The sequence below is a fragment of the Galeopterus variegatus genome, unplaced genomic scaffold (assembly GCF_000696425.1).
Source record: "Galeopterus variegatus unplaced genomic scaffold, G_variegatus-3.0.2 Scaffold4343, whole genome shotgun sequence".
Taxonomy (NCBI): domain Eukaryota; kingdom Metazoa; phylum Chordata; class Mammalia; order Dermoptera; family Cynocephalidae; genus Galeopterus; species Galeopterus variegatus.
In genome coordinates this window covers 49,855-72,778 of record NW_007730454.1, presented here as the reverse complement: position 1 = coordinate 72,778, position 22,924 = coordinate 49,855, and the positions used below count along the sequence as shown (strand labels likewise).

General features: G+C 38.2%; 1 protein-coding gene across 1 annotated transcript in view; it reads right to left on the bottom strand.

The window, feature by feature from the left end:
• NPAS3 (neuronal PAS domain protein 3) overlaps positions 1–22,924 on the bottom strand; it is a gene marked incomplete at its 5' end in the record, with an annotated part of 126,722 nt that overhangs the window by 65,570 nt on the left and 38,228 nt on the right. Inside the window, one exon of the mRNA XM_008587346.1 lies at positions 812–930. Within this exon, the coding sequence (XP_008585568.1) occupies positions 812–930 (119 nt within the window). The remainder of the gene's footprint in view (positions 1–811; positions 931–22,924) is intronic.

The following is a 22,924-nucleotide window of genomic DNA, read 5'->3' as shown; positions in this document are numbered from 1 at the left end:
GACGGTACATTCCATTTCTGTTTGTCCTCCCACATATAATAAATATTGTTTGAGAGATTGGTTAGTGTGTTGTAAAAACTGATAAGATTCAGGTTGCCAAAGGCATTTCATAAATTTCATAGGTCTTAATTTATGTTGCTATAGTAACTGAAATGCTGGAATTTCCTGAGATTAGAAAGCTCTTATATCCTTAACCTTAAAATGATGATAATGTAGATTATGACTCCAGACTTGCCCTTTGCTTGTGAGGAAAATACACACACACACACACACACCCTGTCAGTTGAGTATTGTATATATGCTAAGGCAGGACCTGAATGTTCAATATTGCAATTTCAAAATTAAGGTTTCTAACATCCAATCTGACTTTCTATGTGTACACATCTCTGTGGCCAAGATGTTATTAAAGTGGACATTCTTTCTCTAAAGAGAAAGGGGGAACTTGAAGGGAGCGGTGGAAGAAGTAGAACTCTCATAAGTAGCAGTTCTAGGACACTCATGCTAAGAACTGATAGGAATTTGCTTCACTTTCTCCATCAAAGTGACTCTCCAGCAGGTGCTGATGCACTTGTCATATTAATAGTTTAAGAAAAGACACCATATTGGGGCATTTAGTGCACTCACAATGTGTGAAGTAAGGAGAGGCAGGAAGAAAAACCCCTGCCTTGAGATAGGAAGATGACTAGGAACCGTATGCTGCTCAAGGTCACATGAGTTAATTATATGGATTCAAAGCAGCTGGAAAGTTCAATATAAATTACCTGGGATTGGCCTGAGACAGAAGTGTCTCCCCTCCTGGAACCCAGCTTACCTTATATCCTGATGATTTGATGTGCACGCCGCGTTTGGTCAGAGTAGATTTCATTCGGATGAAAAAGGAACGCTCAAGTGTGTTGTCAGTGGTTAGCAGACTGGGGCTGGTTGACTCCACTGAGGAATACAAAAATACATAGACATGTGATTTAGATCTCTACACAGCCCCTCACAGCTACTGCTCAGGTGCAATCCTTGAGTTCACTAAAAATAAATGAGTGATGGGTGCTAAGAGTGTAGTAATCAATTTACCTCATTGAGAAAATGTTTACTTTGCAGAAAATAAAAAAGAAAAATTAATGTATCCAAAGTAACTCTGTTCCAGTTTCTAGCAAGAGCTTTTCAGGCCTTTTAACTTCCAGCAGCTCCCTATGTAGGGTCTAAGAGTGAGTGCAGCTCCCTTTGAGGCTTGGCTGGTGCATGTGGAGAGAATGGCCATGAAAAAGAAAGACTAGATTTATGGGGTCAGCCAAGGTGCAGGTAAACACACTTCTGATGAAGGTTAATGAAGACTTGCTCTTTGCTGTCCCCGAGAATCCCTTCTTGTATCATATGTGGGGAGTTCTAGGAACCACACAACCATCAAGGTTGGATAGCTGTGTCCTGACCAATGTCCTCACCCTCCTGAGATGAATTTTTTCATTGTGAGGAATAAGGAGCATGAAGTCTTCTCAACTAACCTTAGAGGGATGAGAGTAGCATGTACAGAGGGAAACAAAAACTACTCAGGATACCAACTTTCCATTCCTGTCACTAATAGCATCTTGCCCTTGCCCTCACCCAAATAGAACAAAGTCTCTGTTTTTTTATTTCTCTCCTTCTGATATGAGAAAATAATAATTTCCTCTCTTAAACAAGATCTTTACTTTTTCCATTTATAAGTTTTTAGACTAAGTAGAGTATGTTTTAACTTATGAAACTTACAATGGTAGTTAGCAGTCTTGTTGATCTAAAAACACCATTATGCAAACAGGCCAGAGGCAACATAAATCTATTTTCTTTAAAAACAAGCTTCTAAAGTACTTTATAAATTTAAGTGTTTTCCTTTAAAGAAATTAATTTTGGGGTTTTTAAGCCTAATACATACTTTGTCTAATTTTACTCTTCTTAAATAGTATTTTAAATTCTTCTTATTCAAAAGTTAAAAAGAAATATGTCCAACAACAAACAGGATTTCTTTTGAGCAGTTCTGTATTAATACTAATTTTCTCTGTAGTGAGGGTAAAGAAATATGTGTAATAAAGAAACTGGAGAATTAAGTACATGTGAAAATAGTTATTAAAAAATAGGGAAAAACAGGTAAAATGAGTTTAAAAAATTTTAAATTACAAAATGTATTCCATATATTTCTAAGGGTAGGTAATCTCTATTTTTCATATTAAACTTGATGCTCAGATGAAAGAAGAATGAGAGCTACTCTAAAAACAAAAACCTTGGTATTTGTGGGGTAAGGCTTTTCTTGTATCACTCTTACTGTAATATGACTATATTTTCCTGTTTTTATGGCATTTCTATTCAGGGGTGATGGAACCACTGACAAGTATCCCTTTCTTATGTGTCCCTCTTAAGGCTTTCTTTTTTTTCTTTTTTTTGTTTTAGAGAGCATGGATCTGATGTCATTTTAAATGTACAGCTTTTTATCACTCGAGGGAAAAGCAGAGCCATGTTATATTTAGTACTTTCATTTCTTCTGATTAAATATGAATTACTATGAAATTTTTCTCATCATCTAACACGCCATAATACGCCAACAGCTTTTTAATACACTATATAAGCACAAACTTCTGCTCTAAGAGTTTAATTTGCCCCTCTAATCCAATCACATCAACCTTATTTCTCTTATCAGAGATTCCCATTTTGAATTAAATGAGCTCATTAGTTTTAATCAAAAGCAGAGAGATCAAAACTTAAACGTAAATGCTTTAGATCAGAACTGTCAGTCAGCCGTGCAGTTCTATTTTACTAAAACACAAGATCAGAGACCCTTAGAACCAATTTTTTCTCGTAAGGGATGCTGAGAGCTTGAAGATGCTATATTCTTTTTTTTTTTTCCATCCAAGGACAGATTATACATTTAAGGTTAGACTTAATTTATAGCAGTTTTTTCATCCTGGTGGAAATGGAAAAGTATGCCAATCTACTGTTGTCCCTTTCACATTTATTGGCACTGGTCCTCAGAGACTTGAACTAACGTGAAGCCATCAGAATCCACACCACAAACTCAGCCTTAAAAATTCAGCCCTGTTCAGCGAGATCATGTTTGCAATAGCTGAGGAAAAATGAAACTTCCCAGAAAGTGAAATCTGTTTCAGGGCTAGGGTCCTGGATACCCTGATCCAGTAAAGAAGGAACCACCTAACTGCAGAAGAGCAGGCAATTCAGGCATTGTGAGAAATCTTTATTGTTTTCAGTATGCGGAACGGCACAGTAAAACACTTAGAGTGTACATTAGAGACTCCAGCATGTGTGCTTCCAGCTGGGCAAAGACAGCTCTGCATGAGTTACACAGCCAAGTGCTGCATCGTGTTCTGACTGAGGCAGAAGGACAGTACCCACCACAGTAATTGCCTGAATGTACAGGGGCAATGTTAATTACACCTGGGGCAACCGGTGTGAGAAATACTGAAGTCAGGTTTTGCCTCATTGAAGCTGAGATTTAATATGTAAACTGGTCTTTAAGCTGTATTTAAAGACCACAGGGGTATGGGGAGTTGGGGAGAAGGAGATGGGGCAACCTCTTAGAAAGCAGCTTGATTTGTGATGACCATTCTACCCTAATTCCGTATGACCTTCTAGGTCTGGGGATCAGGCACAAGTAACATGCCACACTATCCTTTTCAAAGGGATGTGTAACAAACACTGTGGCCACGCATACTCAAAGGCTAGCAAACTTGGTTTATCCCAACTGTGACAATGGGGTGTCTTACGGGAAAAAACACACTATTTGCATGTGACCCAGGCACAAGTAACATGCCACACTATCCTTTTCAAAGGGATGTGTAACAAACACTGTGGCCATGCATACTCAAAGGCTAGCAAACTCGGTTTATCCCAACTGTGACAATGGGGTGTCTTACGGGAAAAAACACACTATTTGCATGTGACGGACGAGAGCAGCGGCTCAGGAAGAGAAGCTTTCTGTCTCAGGTGAGAGGCACGATTTTGATGAAGGTTCTATTGGGGGAGAGCCAAGGCAGAATGGCTGAGGTGGTCTGTGATGCAACCGTGGCACCCAACAGAGAAGCGTGTGCACGTGTGTGTGCATAAGTGCACTGTGTATGGGTGTGGGAGGTGGTGAAGAGAGGACAGAGTGGTGAGAGAAGTTTCCTTAGGATGGGTGCTCTATAAAGACAATGGAATCAACTTATGTCTAAGAAGCATTTCTGAGCACTTTCTAGATATGAACTGCTTTTCTGTCAAATTTTTGAGGCAGGCCATGATTGCTACATGCTCTGATTAGAAATTTGGTATTCAGAGAAGTTACATCTGCTGCCTGAGATCCAGGAGAAATCTGTAAGTAAAGCTGGATTAAGTGGTCAAAGTCTAGCATGCCCAGTTTTGACTTATGAATTATAAACCGAGAGCTGAAAAACAAAAACAAGACTCACAACTAAAAGCTAAATAAAGAAATATACTCTCTTTTTGCTGAATCTCAAGGACCTCAACTTTTTAATAAATCTAAATTATCTCAGCTCTTGAAATGTCAGTTTTTGCATATTTTTAAGAATTTACAGAACAATTTACAGCAAAAGTTGTAATAATTTTTATGTTGGCAAATGCCACCATAATGCTAAATCATATCTGTTACTCCACATCTGCTCATGATTCTTAACTGGTGTTGTAGTTGCTGCTCTCCTTATAACTACACAGGGACAGGAAGTGGTGTGGGAGGCGGAAGGAGCAGGTGGTTGAGAACCATCTGCTTCTCCATGGGCCAAAACTAGGGCCAGGTGGTGAACACCTTCGATAACTTTCTCCAGGATCGCTTCAAAATGAGGCCAGACCCTCTAAAGAGGGCCTTTCTTTTTAGCATACTCCAAATGTTTTCAGTGCATTTCTTGTATCAAAACCCTAGAACTGCCACCAAATCCTGATGTGTGGAGGAGAGAAAAAGAAAAATTAAGTTTTGATAGAATGTTACTCCTCAATAGTGAATAAGGTATTTTTCCTTTTAAAGGAGAAATGGAGTTGGGGTAAGTTGTTAAGATGTGAGGTTCAACATACTCTTTTTCCACTTCATTGCCTAAACAAATCTTTCCTTTTTCAGATGTACTCTGCACACAGGACAAACCAAAGTGCACATATCCAAAGTGACTTTCACAAGACAAGTGAATGTTGATTCATTTTGCAATTATCTTGATAAAGCCAAATTGTTTCACTGGTATATGCTGTTAGCTTTGATAGAAATTGATATATTTTAGGACTTTAGAATGAGTATGTGTCCACTGAAATTAGACATGTTGTTTCTTTTCTTACAAAAGTTTTCCTTCACATGAGGGAACAGCACTTCCTTAGTCACTTGGAGTCAGGGATGCTCATGGGCTTGCTTTATTTAGCCATTGAAATGTGAGGAAAGGTCACAAGTCACTTCCAGGTGGAATTTTCATGACCAGCTGGTCATGATGTGCCATTTTCTCTTTCTCTCTGCCATGGTGACTATTAACATTTTAGATGTGGCTGCTCCACCAGCCTGGGTCATGGAAGACAATGTGGGGCAGAACCCCTTGCCAGCCCTCCCAGAAATAAATCTTTGTTGTAATCTGGGGATTGCTTTTTATTACAGCATAACTTAGCCCATACTGACTAATACAAATACCAAATCTTTATTATTATATGTGGAATATACTATAAAGCAAATGTACTTCACAGGGCCTGGTTTTCCAAAGCCTTGTAGTTTCAAATAATTGACCTCGTGGAGGACTGGAAATTTTCCTCAGGCTCCAAAGTCTCTGTTGTAAGATAAAGATTTGTGGCACAGCAAGGTTGCTGGCTCAAGGACAGACAGGTTACTGATTGATATGTGTAGATACTGGAAAACTGCTGGAGGGAGAAGGAATATTTGTGAAGACCAAGCTTTTGTTGATAGGACCACTTAATTGCCTTACTGGAATGTCATCTGGCTTGTTTCACTGAGAGTTACCAGCCTATATTGTTAAACTATAACCCCACCTATGTTCTCTTCCTGTAACTTCCTGATCTGGAGAATAAATGCAGGAAGAGAACCCCAATTCGGGGTTAATTTTCCCAAGGAAGGAATGCCTCTTGCTTGAGGGTCCTGGGAAGATTAACCACTTTGGAGCTTGTCACTGCTCAGAAGAGATGGGCTTTGAATAATCCTTTGTGGCTCCCGTCACCCAGGGGAAGTGGGGTGACAAATCCGTGGGGGCAAAGCAACAAAATGGAAGCAACAATTATATAAAGAATCAGTATGTTGACCAAGATCTCCCAGTTAGTCGCAGAACAGAAATATGACAAGTGTTTGCCTTATTCCAAAGTTCATAATGTTGCCGATATACTGTTCTTACAGCTATTTATATACTTATTTTATCTCCATTTAATCTTTTATGCTAGATGTTTGAAAGCAGCAGGGCTAAGACAAGTCTAACTTTGACCACCGATAGCATCTAGCATTCATATAGATACATAAATAAAACCTTTGTTCTAGGTATATTATTATTATTATATATTATATATCCATTTATAGACATGTATGTATACATATATATTCAGTAATTAATACTTATTAAATAATGACTTTAATAAGATATTTTCAACCTAGTTTCCCAACAGCAGGCCAAGCAAGGTAAAAAATAAATCTTTTCTCATAGAAATTGTCCCAGTGGATTTTATGTTTATCCCAGATGATATCCATGGTAGTTCTAAAATGCCAAAAATTCTTCAAAACTCCTTGTAAAAGATGGAGCCATTTTCTCTCTCCTCAAGTGAGTGTGGGCCAGACTTAGTGATGTGCTCTCACAAATGGCATATGGTGGAACTGACAATGTGTGACTAGTGTAGTGGCTCCCTCCTTTCTCTCTCTTGGGTCATTCACTCTGACAGAAGCCAGCTGCCATGTTGTGATGACACTCAGGCAGAGTGGAGAGGCCTTTGGCCAACAGTCAGCAAGGACCTGAGGCTTTCTACTAACAGTCACATTAGTGAGCTTAGAAGTAGATCATCCAGCCCCAGGTAAGCCTTCAGGTGACTATACTCTGGCTGACATCTCCATTATAACCTCACGAGAGGCCCTCAGCCAGAACTACCCAAAAAAGCTGCTCTTTGATTCCTGACCTGTAGAAACTATGTGTGATATCTTTGCTTTTTTTTAAAGCTGTCAATATTTGGGGTAATTTGTTATGCAATAATAGATAACTAATATAACATCCATGTAGAACCTCTTTTTGGAAAAATGATAGTCTTGTTTTGATATGTGACAACCACTGCATGGGTAAAACTCATGTGATAGTGAGAAGGAATGCATGGCCCAGTGTATCAATAACTGGTGAATTCACATGTGTAGGAAAAGCTGTCAATATTTGGGGTAATTTGTTATGCAATAATAGATAACTAATATAACATCCACGTAGAACCTCTTTTTGGAAAAATGATAGTCTTGTTTTGATATGTGACAACCACTGCATGGGTAAAACTCATATGATAGTGAGAAGGAATGCATGGCCCAGTGTATCAATAACTGGTGAATTCACATGTGTAGGAAAAACTACCTGCAATACTGATTTTTATAAGTAGGGTCTGTATTTCTGAAGGTAAGTGCTCAATTGATTTTTTAAAATGGGCAATTTGCAAAAGATGCTATCAACAGACTACAAGACTGTGAGATCTTGAAAGGCAGGGGTGACATCTTATTTGTCTTTTGTTATATCTATTTCCTGCTCTTCTTCAGCCTCCTTCGCCCCACCCCCACCCCCGTGCCTAGGATTGTGTTTTATGTAAGTAGGCCCTCAGTTATGCATGTCGAGATAAAGTGACATTCAGATGCTTTCTTTTAAGAATTGTCCACTTCATCCCATGCCACTCTCTCACACTAAACAATATCTTGTCACAAGAAGTCCTTTCCTTTTGAGGCGAGTGGATCGTTATTGCATCCTCTCCTTGTATTCATCTCTAAGGAAGTGTTTTCTGCACAGTGTTCTTTTGAGAGTCATGGGCCAATGGGCTTGGTAGTTAAAAGAGGATTGGCCTGTTTCCCCCAGAATTAGAGAATACTTTGTTCTCTGTCTTTTGAGAGTTGGTTTTCATCCCACTGGCCTGTCTTCTCCCATGTGCCAGGGCAACTCTGAAGGTGGTAAGAGCCCTTCGCATACTGGAGTGGGATCCTTGGTCACTGGTGGTGAGGCAAAGCCTTCATTTTCTGTGGCCACAAGTTGTGCTACCCTTTGCAGACAGTGCAGTTGCAGCCATTACACTCTGAAAGGCAATCAGACTCTGTCAGCTTCAGTGCTTGCTCTGGAGTATGACAAAAAAACCCTAATTTATTTAAATCTCATTAGGGCTGGTTCCTGCTCCCACCCAGTTGTAAGTCTTCAGTTTTGTTTAGAAACTTGTGAATCATTAACTGAAACTCCAGAGCATAGCTTGAAAATAATTGTGATTCAATAACGATGTAATAAACTTCTTTCAAAGTAATATTAAAAATAATCTACCAAAATATATGGAAAAAAATTGGCCAACCCATGCCACCTGTCAGCATAAACTCCCTGGCATTCCTTGGCCTGCCTCTGATGAGAATCATAATGCATAAGTTTGCCTCTCGGGTTCCCTGTGCGTGGCAGGGGTTACTTCTTGGTGAGACTGTCCCCTGAGGGGGAGGGAGTGTTCGGAGGCTGCCTGCTGCTCTGCAGTTGGTGTTTGGTTGACACCACTCTGGGGAAATATACACAGTGTCAGAGTCAAGCTGCTGCCAGTGGGTGTTTCTATACACAACTACTAAGCAACAGGAAAGTTCAAGGGGGAAAAGTGAGTGTTGTAAAGATCACCTTTGAGAAAACATGATATCCAATATGACCCATCCTGCAGCAGGCTGTGCACCCCAAAGGATGTGCCACATGAATACTGCAAGCAAGCATTTTAAATCTTATTGGAAATTCCCTATAAATGTTGCCACTTGAGGGATCTATTCTGGGAGAAAAATATAGCATGTCCTCCCGGGATGCAGCGTGGATTCCATTACCAATATTGCGTATGGGATCGAGTGTGGCAATGCTTTTATCACGACTATAAAACGGTTACGAGCCAATTCTTCATATAAAACATACTCAATAACATTGATGCTTTTTTCCCCTTTTCTGTTTCTTCCTTCTTTTCTTCCTTTTTTTTCTCTTTCTTTTCTTTTTTTTATGACAAACATGATGTCAGACAAAGGGCATCATGACTGAGTCTTTGTAATACAATAGAAAATAACAATACATAAACACCTTTGTGAAGGCAGCTCGAGACCCCATGTTTTCTATTAAAAAGTCATGTTCAATCTTCACTGTTGATAGAACCGAATAGCTAACACAGGGAACATTGTATATCAGAAAGGTCAATAGTTATTATGAGCTACAAATATATTTTTTTCCATCCTTCAGGCTGTTTAGCACATATCACAGCATGAGCAGCTGTCTCCTTTAATGCTTTTAAAATTAGAATCCCAAAGAGGAAGAAAAAATTATGGTTGCAATGATTGCTCTTTGCTTTTGTAAGTTTACTTTAATATACTATTTTATATACATGAATCTTCCGTGCAGCCTATCTGTGGGGCAGTAACTGGTTGCCAGTATCCAGTTGAGCTGCCATGTTTATTTTCTTAGCATTCTGGCCAAATCTCTATCTTAGGAACAGATGTTGTCTACATACTATATTTTAAAACGAAGTTATATAGAGGAGTCTGGTTACAGAGGCACTTGCAAACATACACATGTGCATTCTGCCTTTTTCTTGCTTTAAAGTACTATTCCTAACTACAACAATATCATGTGATGAGAAACAGCTATACAGCACTGGGTGAAAAATCAGGCAGTGATTGAAACCATTGATACGCAAAGTATCACTCCCCATGTGCAGGCATGTGCACTGAGAGTGCACCTTTTAATATTTTAAAGGTTGATCTTCTGCCTGTCCTTGGAACTTCTTGCCTTTAATCAGCACATGGCCCTCAAACATAATATTGGTATTTTAAACACACGTAAGTACACATGACATGTTTTATTATAGCTCACTTATTCTTTGTTCAGTTATTTAAATTAAATACTGAGTATCTATAATAGTCTGGGACCATTTGTAACAGTGCTTACATTTGGAGAGAGGGGCAAAAAAATACAATAATTTCAGGTAGTGATTAATGCTATAAAGAAGAGCAGTATAGAGTAAGGGGCTAGAGAGTGACGGGGGTCATATATTGGTTGAGGGGTCACAGGGGCCTCTCTGATGAGATGGCGTCTCAGAAGAGACCAAGTCATGTGGCTACCTGGGTGGAGGTATCATGCACATTGCTATGTTCATGGTTCACACTGTAATTTTATGACTCCAGCTTGGTAAAGGGCTTTACAGAAAACTATTATTTATAGATAGGCATTAATGACAGTAATATCCTAGAAATGTTATCTTTCAAAGTTTTGTCCAGAATTAAAATAAAATTATTTGTCTTCAGTATGTAACTAAACATGTAGGAAACCAAGGGAGGGGTTCATGGACATGATTGTGCAGCATGTCCAGTGCCTCCAGATGTACCCACTGGTGTTGTCAATTCTCTGGGGATCTCCAGAGAGAGCAGTTTCAGTACTTAAGTGGGATAAGGATTGAGTAAATAAATGATACACTTTGGAGAACTGTGGTGGTGAAAATAAAGAGAACTGAGTATGTTTACTGATTGAGAGGCCAGAGCTTAGAGTTGTCTACACTGAAAATGCTTATTGAAGAATCCAAATGCTCAGAGATATTTATTCAGTAACAAAAAGAGAGGTGAGGCCCTGAAATGGGGCAAAAAGAAAAGGAAAGATGGGAGAAAGAAGGAGATGGGGGTGGAGGGAGAGAGACAGGAGTGTGACGGGAATGGTGTGGAACAACTTAATCTCACTAAAGTAAAGGTTGTTTGCTGAGATAAAAGAAGTGGGAGAAGGAAGGGGTTTTGAGAGTGAAAAAAAGCTATGGAACAGCCCATGTGGGGAAATCAACTGGGAGGGATCAACAGAAAATAAGTACTAAGATTACATAGTAGTTAGAAGTTGCATGGATTAAATTTGAGAGCATTTATTTTCTGGTATTCCCTAATAATAATGTATTTGTGGTTTTTACAGGCAATACTCAGGACAGTGAGGTTTTTCTAGGGAATGGGAACCAGCACAATGGGAATGAAAGTCAATAGGGTGAGGGATTCCAAAGAGTAAAGAGACAAGTGAGTGAAAACTGACAGGGCGATAGGCTGGGGACCAGGAAAGGATGGCAGGACAGGGGAGTCCTGTGGGAGAGGTAGCTAACAGGGGCTTTGTTCAAAGAGTGATTTCTGGAATGGTATTTAGGGCTTTTTTTTTTTACAGTTTACATTTATGTAACTATAAATATTTTTCTATCTTCCTAGAAAATTTTGAAAATATGAAGTATAAATAAGAAAAAAAAATCCCCAGTAACCTTATCACCCAGCTATAGTCACTATTAACACTGTGTTTTCTTGCAGTCTTACTTATTTATTTATATATTTATTTCAAAATTGGGATCATACCTATGTCTGCCATGTTTTTTAATGTTAAAAAAGTCATAGTTCACTATGTGGTAATAGCTATACTTTTATTAGACACTATTATAGGAATGAGTGTTGGAAATCTAGGGGCCTTAGTTGCAAACCAGCTTTAAAAAAACTTTTTGAAGAACATTACAGTATCTGCATTTGTCCATATCATTACATCACTTTAAAACACACTGTCTTTAGGGGCTATGTAATATTTCATTGCATAGTGATGAATTTCTTTGAAATTAATCTTCTTTCAATTTTCTTATATTTCTTAGGGTGGATTTCTAGAAAGAGTATTACTGGGTCGAAGGGCAGGAACTTTTTCTTAATGTGTACAAACTGATTTTCAAAAAAGTTGTGCTGCATCAATTCATATGTCTATAACAATGTTTGGTATTCATATTGATTGCCATTTTAAAGTATTTGTTCTTATTTGATAAAAAATATCAGCAGAAGATACAAAAAGGATACTTGACTGGGCTCTCCCTGAGAAGCAACATGTAAAACTATCTCATGTGTTTAATCTGCATTTTTATTTCTAGTGATGTTGAATTATATTTTAATACATATTTATTGTGCATTTGAATTTGTTTCAATAAATCATATATTTATGTTCTGTATTTTCTAATTGGGTTTTTAGTGTTTTCCTTATCAGTTTGAATGAGATACTTATTAAGGATATTAAGGATATTAACTTTGACATATTTTTTGCAAATACTTCTGTTTATGATGCTCATAGATACACACGTTTTTAAATTTTATGTAGAGATGTATATACATTTTTTCCTTTGTAACTTTTTCTCAAAAAAAATTTTTTTTGGCAGATATTTGGGATTTTGAAAATAAAGCATGGTTAAAGTTCCAATGCGTGGCTAAGAAGCAAGTCCAAGAATGATTATTTTTTTGAGTTTTGGCAGCTAAGGAACAGTGTGTTGTGGCAGATATTTGGGATTTTGAAAATAAAGCATGGTTAAAGTTCCAATGGGTGGTTAAGAAGCAAGTCCAAGAATGATTATTTTTTTGAGTTTTGGCAGCTAAGGAACAGTGTGTTGGATAGATATCCATCATGGAGACTCATTTCCTAGAAGAAACCCTTTTGTGAGATGAATGAGGATGCCATGAGGCATAGAGGAAGGGTTTTGCCTGAGTATAGTCATATAGTTAACAGAGATGAGAATGGAGGAGTCGGAAGACTGGCCTCCTACTCTTACATTTGTTCGATGGAGAGGATGCTGAATGGCCAGAGCTTACATAGAGGAAGGGTTTTGCCTGAGTATAGTCATATAGTTAACAGAGATGAGAATGGAGGAGTTGGAAGACTGGCCTCCTACTCTTACATTTGTTCGATGGAGAGGATGCTGAATGGCCAGAGCTTCCTCACCGGAGAATGTTAAAGAACTAAGCAATAATTGAAAATTCAAGTGAAATTTGGTGTGACGGTGTACCTTTTTCAAATTTGCCTTCTCAGGTATGAGGTCTGGTAAAATGGCCAAATTTTATTTTCCTGTATGAGTGTGTGTGCTCTGAAGATAGAGGCAAGCTTGGGTTGGCAGGTTTCTTCCAATGTCTCCTGAATCAGTATCTTCTGCTAATTTATTTATTTTGATACAGAAGGACTTTGACTCGGTGGCTAGAATTTCTTGCTTTTATTATGGTTCTATTCCAGCACATCTTTTTTTTTTTTTTTTTTTTGGTCTTTTGTCTTTTTCCGTGTCCAGCAGCACATCTTGAAATGGGTATTTGTCAAATATTTTTAGTTTAAGTCCTGTTTTAAATCTATCATCGAGAAAGAATTGAGTGTTATTTATTGGAGAATATTCTTAGAAACATTATACTTTGCAATAATTTAGAGAAGGCAGAAATAGGAGATAAGCCAATAGTGATCAATATCTATTATTTTGCTAATGAGTATCTATGTTTGACATCTTTAATTAAGCAAATTTTTCTTTCTCTCATGATCCCAACAAGTTTTAATGACCACTGCTCCATCTTAATACCTAAACAAAGTCTTCTAATCTTTTGCAAGAAGTAGCTTTACTGTGAGGGAGACCAGGCTTCATCATTATAACCTTGGATAGCTAATATATGTGTAGGCATCATTTCCATATCTGAACTTGACGTTAGGTCATTTGTATATTTTCTTCAAGGCTATGCATAATCTTCCCAAGTGGTGGGGATAAAAAAGCAGTCGTTTTTTAACGAATCCATTTACATAGCTTGCAGTTAGTCTTGCTGTAGAATTACACCCTTTTTAAATTAAAAAAGATAAAGGCTATTGCTAATGGTGATGAGGAAAATGGGGTAGAAGCATCCTTTTCTCAAATTGGGGGCAAAGCAAATTTGTTGATATTAATTACTGTCCTTTTACCTGCTTCATGAGGCAGAGTGAGCCCTTCAAGAAATACAGCTTTCTAATGACATACTTGATATTTTTTGCCATCAACACTTCAACATTTATATCAGGTGGTTTCTGGGCTTAAACTGTATATTTTATAATGCCAAACAAGTATTTTTAAAACTATCACCACGCATTCCTTGTTGCCTGGGAGCTGAATGCTCCCACTGGATTTGTCATAATTGTTTTGTGGTTAATCCTCTCAACTGCAGGGACTCCAGGTATATTTATGGTTACCCTTGCTCTGGGTCTTCAGTTATTTGACCTTGCGTGAGAATGAAGCCATCTGTAACAGCAGGCTGTCCTTTGCCCATTTCTCCATTTTATTATTGTATTTATTTCTAAAAAACTCCATTTGCATATAATTAGCAAATTTCTTAGTATTTTTCAATAGCTTAAGAAGCTGCAGTTTAGAAATAACATAAAGGTTTAGAACAATATGTGGAGAAAATGTTCTAGTTGTGATGCTTATCCTCATGTTTTACTCAAAGCTACGACCTGCATTCTTTAGTTTCCTACTTAATCATTTCAGTTACAAGCAAAACCAAATAACCTAAATGAATTTCTTTGAAATAGTTAATGATTTACACATAAAACAGTTGAGATCAAGTGCTCTTTTCCTCTGTAGAGTGACTTTAAAATTATTTTCAATTCTTTGGGCAAATAATGCACAGGTATTATAATGAATACTAATATTAATTATTTACATGAGAGATAATCCTGCTTTTACTCTTTTCTGATAAGTATTGTATACAATTTTTTTGGTGCTAAAATCATGCATGCTAAAATCATAAGTTATACTCTTTAAATTATGAACATCTAATTTACTTGAAAAACCAACCTGTATCTAAAGCTGAAGCTAAACTACATAAAGCCAAGCTAGAAAGGTCTTTATTCTGAAACCTACCTCTTACCCTTTGAGGTTTTTGTTGTTGTTGTTGACACTAATAACCAATATCTACAATCTTTCTCTAAAAGTAGAATGCCTCTCCCCAACCAGGTAAAATAGCAGTGTGTCTATAGGTAATTTAGGGGAAGACAGTGTGGTCTTTTTTTTTTTTTTTTTTCCTTTTTTTGTCTTTTTTTTTTTTTTTTGTCCTTTTTGTGACCGGCCGCCCTGCACTCAACCAGTGAGCGCATTGCACCAGCCATCCCTATATAGGATCCGAACCCGTGGCAGGAGCGCTGCTGCGCTCCCAGTGCTGCACTCCCTTTTTTTTTTTTTTTTGTCCTTTTTGTGACCGGCCGCCCTGCGCTCAGCCAGTGAGCGCATTGCACCGGCCATCCCTATATAGGATCCGAACCCGTGGCAGGAGTGCTGCTGCGCTCCCAGTGCTGCACTCTCCCGAGTGCGCCACGGGCTTGGCCCGACAGCGTGGTCTTAAACGGGAAACAAGAGCAAAAAACAAATTATCTTTCCACCAAAAGAATTCACTTACTTTAAAAGGAATATTCTCTCTTAGACAATTTGAATTCTAATATGTTAGGAGATGCATGTAAGTCGAAAAACACAAAATTAACAATAAAAATCCTTGCTGTTTTGACAATTATTTTCCCCTCTCTTTTCAGCTTGTTGGGAAAGAGAGAAAGCATTTAGATACATTCAGAACATGTAATCTCAGTAAGGTGATATTCTTGGGATTTTCCATATTTATATATTTTTTCCCTACATTGTATTTTCACTACCCAAGAGCCCAGGCTGTTATTTTTTTCCTGAAGTCTGAAGATCACCCCACGGATTAACAAATGATTGAGGATTCTCTCTTAAAAGACTCTTTAAAAAACTGTCAGAATCAGCCTGAGACAAAGATTTATTATGAACTATTTAAAGAGCTTAATATATGTATCCCCAATGAGCCCTTGGAGCAAACTAAAAAGGAAGAGTGGAATTCTCAAAGAATAGGAAAAATTCTCCAATGCCCCACTTTCTTCACACCATGATTACTGTTTACTCAAAGGATAAAATGCCTAACCTGTCACACAAAGTCTTCAGAAGCCACAGTCCTGCTGATGTACAGTAAAAACAATGCAATGAAGACCGACAGTAATGTGCTTGAGAAAGGCAGCTGTAATTTACTTTCTAACCTGTTCACTAACGCACTAATGTGGCTACATCTTGTAGCAGGATCTGATCCTTGACCCATGCAGCAATCAAACAACTCCCCGAGTGTTGACTGTCACAGAAGCTGGGACCATCACCTTAATTATACGTTCCTGGATAACAAACCTTCCCTTAATGAGCAACTTTTCTCCTATGTGTGTTCCCACTCACCCCTTCTGTCCTTGAAAAGGCCCATTGCAGATCACTGCAGTTGGAATTTGCAAAGCATATTCATAAGTATTCTTCCTAACAGGTAATAAATACTACCTGAGCAGGCTGTTTGCTTTATGAGAATGCCAAGATATAATTAAAATTATAGGCTTCTACTCCTGGGAGGCTCTAGAGAAGAATTATTCAACACCAAAGGGAAAGTTTTCAGTGAACTTAGAAGCTTTTCTCTCTTCATATTAGTAATAATAATAATTATTATTGTAATGACTATCTTCTTTCCTTTGGAATTTATAGTTGGCAGTGAGATTTGTTCCCCTTAATTGATATGATTTCTGCACTAGCTTTTCTTCTTTTTAGACATGGGATCTCTATTTTCCTTTCATTCTAATACCCCCAAATTCTGTTATGATCTGCTGATAATGTCCCAACAATAAACACAGGCAAATTTGTGGGTCTTACAGGGAGGTTTTACAAAAAGTTTGAAGAGAAATAGTGCCTTTCTACGGAAAGACAACCTTTGGCATTGAGGACAAAGAGAAAGGCAATCTTTACAACATGGAGATTTCCTTCCCTAATGACAGTAGCTCAGTGCTAGTTTGAGACTAGTCCATCAGAAAGATGAATGGGATAGAGAAGGAAAAGACTTAGAAACTAGACTTTTTGCTTCAACTTGGATTTTACTTTAATCTCCTTAAGACTCTGCTTCTTTTCTTTTTCCTTTAAGTGGGTAGATACATTTTCTCTGTAAGATAGTTTTGGTAATGTTTGGTGAGGCATAAATAGCAAATATATGTATTTAGAGAACTCTAATGCAGTCTCTTTAAGTAACCATTTACAATAGAATAAGTGAACTAATCCATGTAAATCACTTAGCTTGGCACATGGTGAACACTCAGCTTTTATGGTTGTAGTTGGTGTTGCTGATATCTCTGCAGCTGGTTCCTGACACCTATTTTTAGGATTACTGGGTGAATCAAGGAACAGAAAAGGATAGTAATGCTCAGCAGTCTGATGGATCCCAGAGCAGCAAATCTCATCCTAGGATAACAACAGTGCTACCACTGGGCAGGAGGATGACCACAGGCACGGAGAGCAGCAGTGTGGCACAGGGGTTGAATATATGCCATGGAATTAGGAAGCGTGGGCCCTGGGCCAGGCGTAGCAACCAACAGCTCTACAGTCTTGTCAGCCATGTACCTCTTCACCACCCATTCCCTTCTCCCTGTGAAGGGCATAATATTACATGAATTATCTAACTTCAAGAGGTTGTTGGCATAATCAAATAAATCCACATGAAGGTAAGGCTTGATAAATGTAAGTTAAATTTGTGCAGCAAATATTCATCGGGTACTTATGAGGTACCTGGCACTGTGATACCATATCAAATGTGAATCTGAGTAATACTGGGAAAAACAGTCTACCTATAGACATGTTACTATTTTTCTTTCTCAAAATTCATATGTGCACTAATGCTGCAGCTTGTGCTATCATCATCAACATGACATTGGGTAAAAGATTTCTAGGCTGATAAATTTCAGAAACAGATAAGTATCATGAACCAGACTATATGATGGTAAGAAAATTTTATAGTCACTGGTTTTACTAGAAAATGGTACAAAATAAATGTGAACATGAGAAAATGCAAATGCAAAATAAAAGAGTGGAGAATTAAACAGGAATAAAAATGAGGAGGAAGAAAGATGTAGGGTAATAAGAAAGAATCTAAAGGAGAAGCCTGAAAAGATAAACACGAAGGATTAAGAGGGATGAGAAAAATACATAAAAATTATACAAATAACGTGACAATAAAATATATAAAACAGGAACCTAGGAACATTGAAGAAGTAAGGACGAAAGAAAAAGAATGCAAGGTACAGGAATGCTGTTCTAGCCATATTATGCAAGTAGGTTTGAGTTTGCAAGCCAACTGCTGGTTCTGGGTTGCATGTGCCAAACACCTATGCTTTCCACAGGCCCAAAAAACTGAAAAAGCATGAATTAACATATATTTTGACACTTAACTTTTTTAAAATAAATATAACCATTACAAAAGCAGTATTCCAAAATTTGCAACCATTGTAATTTTAAACCCAAATACTGGATGATTGGCTAGACTGTTTCAACAGCCATTTTATTTTTGCATACAAGCTTTGGAAAGAAAAAGAATGCAAGGTACAGGAATGCTGTTCTAGCCATATTGTGCAAGTAGGTTTGAGTTTGCAAGCCAACTGCTGGTTCTGGGTTGCATGTGCCAAACACCTATGCTTTGCACAGGCCCAAAAAACTGAAAAAGCATGAATTAACATATATCTTGACACTTAACTTTTTTTAAATAAATATAACCATTACAAAAGCAGCATTCCAAAATTTGCAACCATTGTAATTTTAAACGCAAATACTGGATGATTGGCTAGACTGTTTCAACAGCCATTTTATTTTTGCATACAAGCTTTGAGGTACAGGAGATTAGGATTAATGCCAAGTGATTTACGTTCACACTTAATTTAGTTGTCACAACACTCTTTGAGATAAGCACTTTTATTTTTCCCATTTGAAAGAGAATTCATTGTCTCTGACCACGCACTCTAAAACACCCACTATTGCTTATATATCATGGCTCAAACCGAATCTAGATTTATTCACTGTAATTTACTTAGTAATCTTTAACTTCCCGTCATCTCTGTTGCAATATATTTCAGAGTCCTTCCTTGTGCATAGAAAGAAATGCATGAGAATGCTGGTGAAAAGATAGTAAGAATTTGGAGTGATTTAAATTTTTACTTTATTTTTCAGATTTTATAAAATGTATGTTTGTGTATCTATAATGATGTCTATCTCTATGTAACATGTTTGTGTGCTTAAAGAGTTGGTGCTTGTACCGTCCACAACTTCCTCAAAATATTCTGCTTTCAGCCAGCCATGAACAGCTCAGATTTCAGGGGAAAGTTGATGCTAAACAATGACTGGACTGCCTAACTTGCACCTTATCAGGGAGGAGGAGTCAGGATGCCTTTGAAACTGAACTCTAGCACTCTTTCCTACCTTTTGTCACTGAGAAAAATGGCTTTTCTCTATGATTTTTTTTTTTTTTTTTGGTTATGATCAGAGGAAAAAAGCCAGAGAATGCTTAGGTTATTTGATAGTCCCTAAGTTTACGTAAATCCTACAATGGTTTTCAAGCAGGAAAACGTTTCTCTGGCAAACCCCATCTCACGACAATTCCCTTCTCTCTGTTCAGTGCCCTCTTCGAGTGCTGTCTTTTTAATGAGCTAGTCCTTTCCAGAAACCTGCCTTTGGAAATTTTAAAAGTCATATTTCTCTCCTGAAACATTTTGTAACACATTTAAATATAACAGAACACTTTTTAAAAATAATGAATTAAAAATGTAAGAGTTATATATGGATGTAAGAAATAAGAAAATGTAGAAGCAGCACTGTACAACAGAGGGCAGCTTGGGATGTGTAGAAGGGTAGAGAAGACGAGACGTTTCTGGGGGGAGGGCAGCTGCAGGGACAGCAGCAACAAAAGGGGAAAGCGAAGTAAAAAAAAGGGGCAGAGGGACCCAGGGAAACACTCCAAGATACAGAAACGACTAGAAATCCACTTAATGTGAGGTACCTAGAAGAGGCAAATTCATAGAGACAGAAAGTAAAATAGAGGCTACGAGAGGCTCAGGGGAGGGGAAAACGAGAAGTTATTGTTTAATGGGTACAGAGTTTCAGTTTGGGATGATGAAAAAGTTCTGGAGATGGATGGTGGTGATGGTGACACAACTCTGAATATATTTAATGTCACTGAGCTGTACACTTAAAAATGGCCAAAATGACAACTTTTATGTCATGTGTATTTTATCACATAAAAGAGTCTAGGACTCATACTAATGAAACATGACATGATATCAATGAGAAAAAAAAGGAGAAAAAGAAAATAAATGTAAAAATATTGAAGGAGAAATAAGAAAAACATGATAAACAAACAAACCATGGAAGGAATGGAAAACTATGGTTTCCATCAAGGCTAAGAGAAAATAGTAGCTGGAGTACTACATTTCAATCATTTATGTATTCATTCAACAAATGTGTATGCAGTACTGACACTTTGCTGGGCCATGAGGATACAGAAATGAATTATATAGATACTGTCTCTGTTCTCACGGAGTGTCTGTCTAGTGATGAGTTACCAAGATCAATGAGATACTGTCTTGCCCTCAAGGAGTTCATGATCAGTGCTTATCTAACTTTATTTTGTAGATAAATAAGTGCATTTAATGAGGCCCAGCGTTACCCGAATGCAGCCTCAGGGTGGAGGCTGAAATCTTAGACCAAGTTATGAATACATTAGGACTGGCACCACAAGCCATTCTAGCAAAAACTTACAAAGCTAGCTAATCTAGAACAATCTCTCCATGTACAAGCAAGAAAAAGGAGAACAAGGAAGGATAAGTGACTTGCCTAGGTTTACCCCACTCCCCAGGAACAGAGTTGGGGGCACAAACCAAGTTTCCTGACTTCCAGACTAACCCTCATTTGATTAATACAGATTTAAAGGATTGAAAAAAAACCCTTCAAACCTTGATCAGTAATCAGGACAATAAAGGTGATCTGTACTGTTCTATCACTGCCAAAGACTTATTGAAATGAAGAAAATCTGAGAGGTTTATGTTCAAGGACTCAAAGGTCATTATTTTATAGGACAGCAACAAATCATATAAATATCAGAGTGAGGAAGGCACAATCAGAGCCAGATTACAAACATGAGCCACCAACTGTTCCAGGGTGACTAATGCAATAATACTGAGGAATGTCACAGGTCCCTATTATAGTCAAAGTCACTTTAACTAATTGGCTCAGGCTATAAAAGCATACAATCTAGGTCAAATGACACTGCTGAACAAAGCTTCTCTGCTCAGACATTATCTTAAATCAAAGCTTCCCAATATGAAGGCATAGAGAATGTAAGGGGAAAGTGTTACAATTTTAAGTAGTGTGGCCAGAAAAGATCTCGCTGAAAATGTGGCATCTGATTATAGACTTGAGAGAAGTAAGGTAGTGGCTGATTTGGATATCTGGTGGAATAGTGCTCCAGTTAGAACAAAAGTCCAGAGGCAGGAACATCATGAGTTGAAGGAAAGACAAGCAGGCCATTGTGGCTAGGGCAGAGTTTGGGAGGGAGAGTGACAGGGACAAAGGCAGAGAGAGATGCTGAGATGGGTGGTGTGGGCCATCACAGATACAGCCTTCAAGAGCTTTGGATTTTACTCTGAATACGATAACAGGAACCACACAGGAGTTTCTAGTAGAGCTGAGACATGATCTGATTCTTGTGCTGAGACTGCAGGGGAAAGGACAGAGAGTAGGAGTACAATTAAGGAGGCTGATGTCACAGCTCAGAGTGGGATGGTGGTAGTGACGGTGGTGAGATCTGGTCAGATTCAGGATATATGTTGAACCAACAGCTGACAACACATGCTAACAGACTGAATGTGGGACATTAGAGAGAAGTGTCAAGAATGCCTCCGGGGGCAACTGTATCGGCAGTCACCAACCATGAGAAGCAGGGAAGCCTGCTGGATGAGGCTTTTAGGAGAAGTTTTGCTTAAATGTAAAGAGAGATTTTAAAAAGAGATCTCTTCTCTTCATCTGGACATTGCTGTGAGGATGTGGTTGTTGCTACAAACTTGAGTGAGGGGTAAAGCCAAGGATGAGTCTCATATGCCGAGGGGACAAGAGCAGAAAGATGGAGAGAACCTGGTTTTTGATAATCTTCTTGGGCCACTGAATTAACCAACCTTGAGGCTGTCCTTTCTCTGGACTTATTACATATGATGACAACTTCCTTTTAAGTTAACTGAGTTGATTACAGAATTGAAATGATCCCCCGTGACTGACAGTAGATGATAAAACTTGAAACAAATCTCAGTACTTCGACTGTGGCTTGGTTTTCCTGACAAAGAACACCTCCAGTGAGAAAGAAGGAAGATTGAAGATTTTCAAGAAGGGTTGGCTCTGGGATAATTGGGAGGGGTAAAAGACGACGATGGTAAAGTGACCCCACACAACATAGAAAATGTGCCTCCTGTTGATGAGATGTTGACAAGATGTTTATTTACTATAAATAGAAGCAGGTTTTTAATTAGAATTAGAATGAATCCACTAGTTTCCTAATAAAGAGCCCAGCTTTCAGAGCATTTACTTGACACCCCCTCCCAATGTGCTACACTTCCTTTTATGCGTGGCCTGCACTGCCCTCTAAGAATGGACCCGCTTTCTCAGGATCTAGTGTGTGTCATAAATTAAACCAAAGAGACATTCTGCAGCCTGGTGAAGGCCATTAACCAGTCAGCGACTCCACTTTCCTAGGTGATATTTGACTCCATTTAGCCTTGTACATAGTATGTCGTAGGATCTGTTGGTGGAGGCTTGACATCTAGGTTATCAGAGGCAGTAGTGCTTTAAAAAATGGTGATTAAGTAATTACGGCAGGGATTTTGTCTTAAGATCTTTGTCTAGAACTTGGATGTCCTTACACAGAGAGTTGCTCAGAGTGCAAGAACTGGCTTTGTGGAGAGAGTTGCCTTTGTCCTATTTGAAATGTCTGGCTTCTCTTCATGAACCCAGGTTATGAAGCATGTTTGCATCTTACTGCTTTTGTGGGCACTAGGATTATTTGTAGAAGAAGCCACTTGAATGCATGTGTGGCAATACAGAATACAGA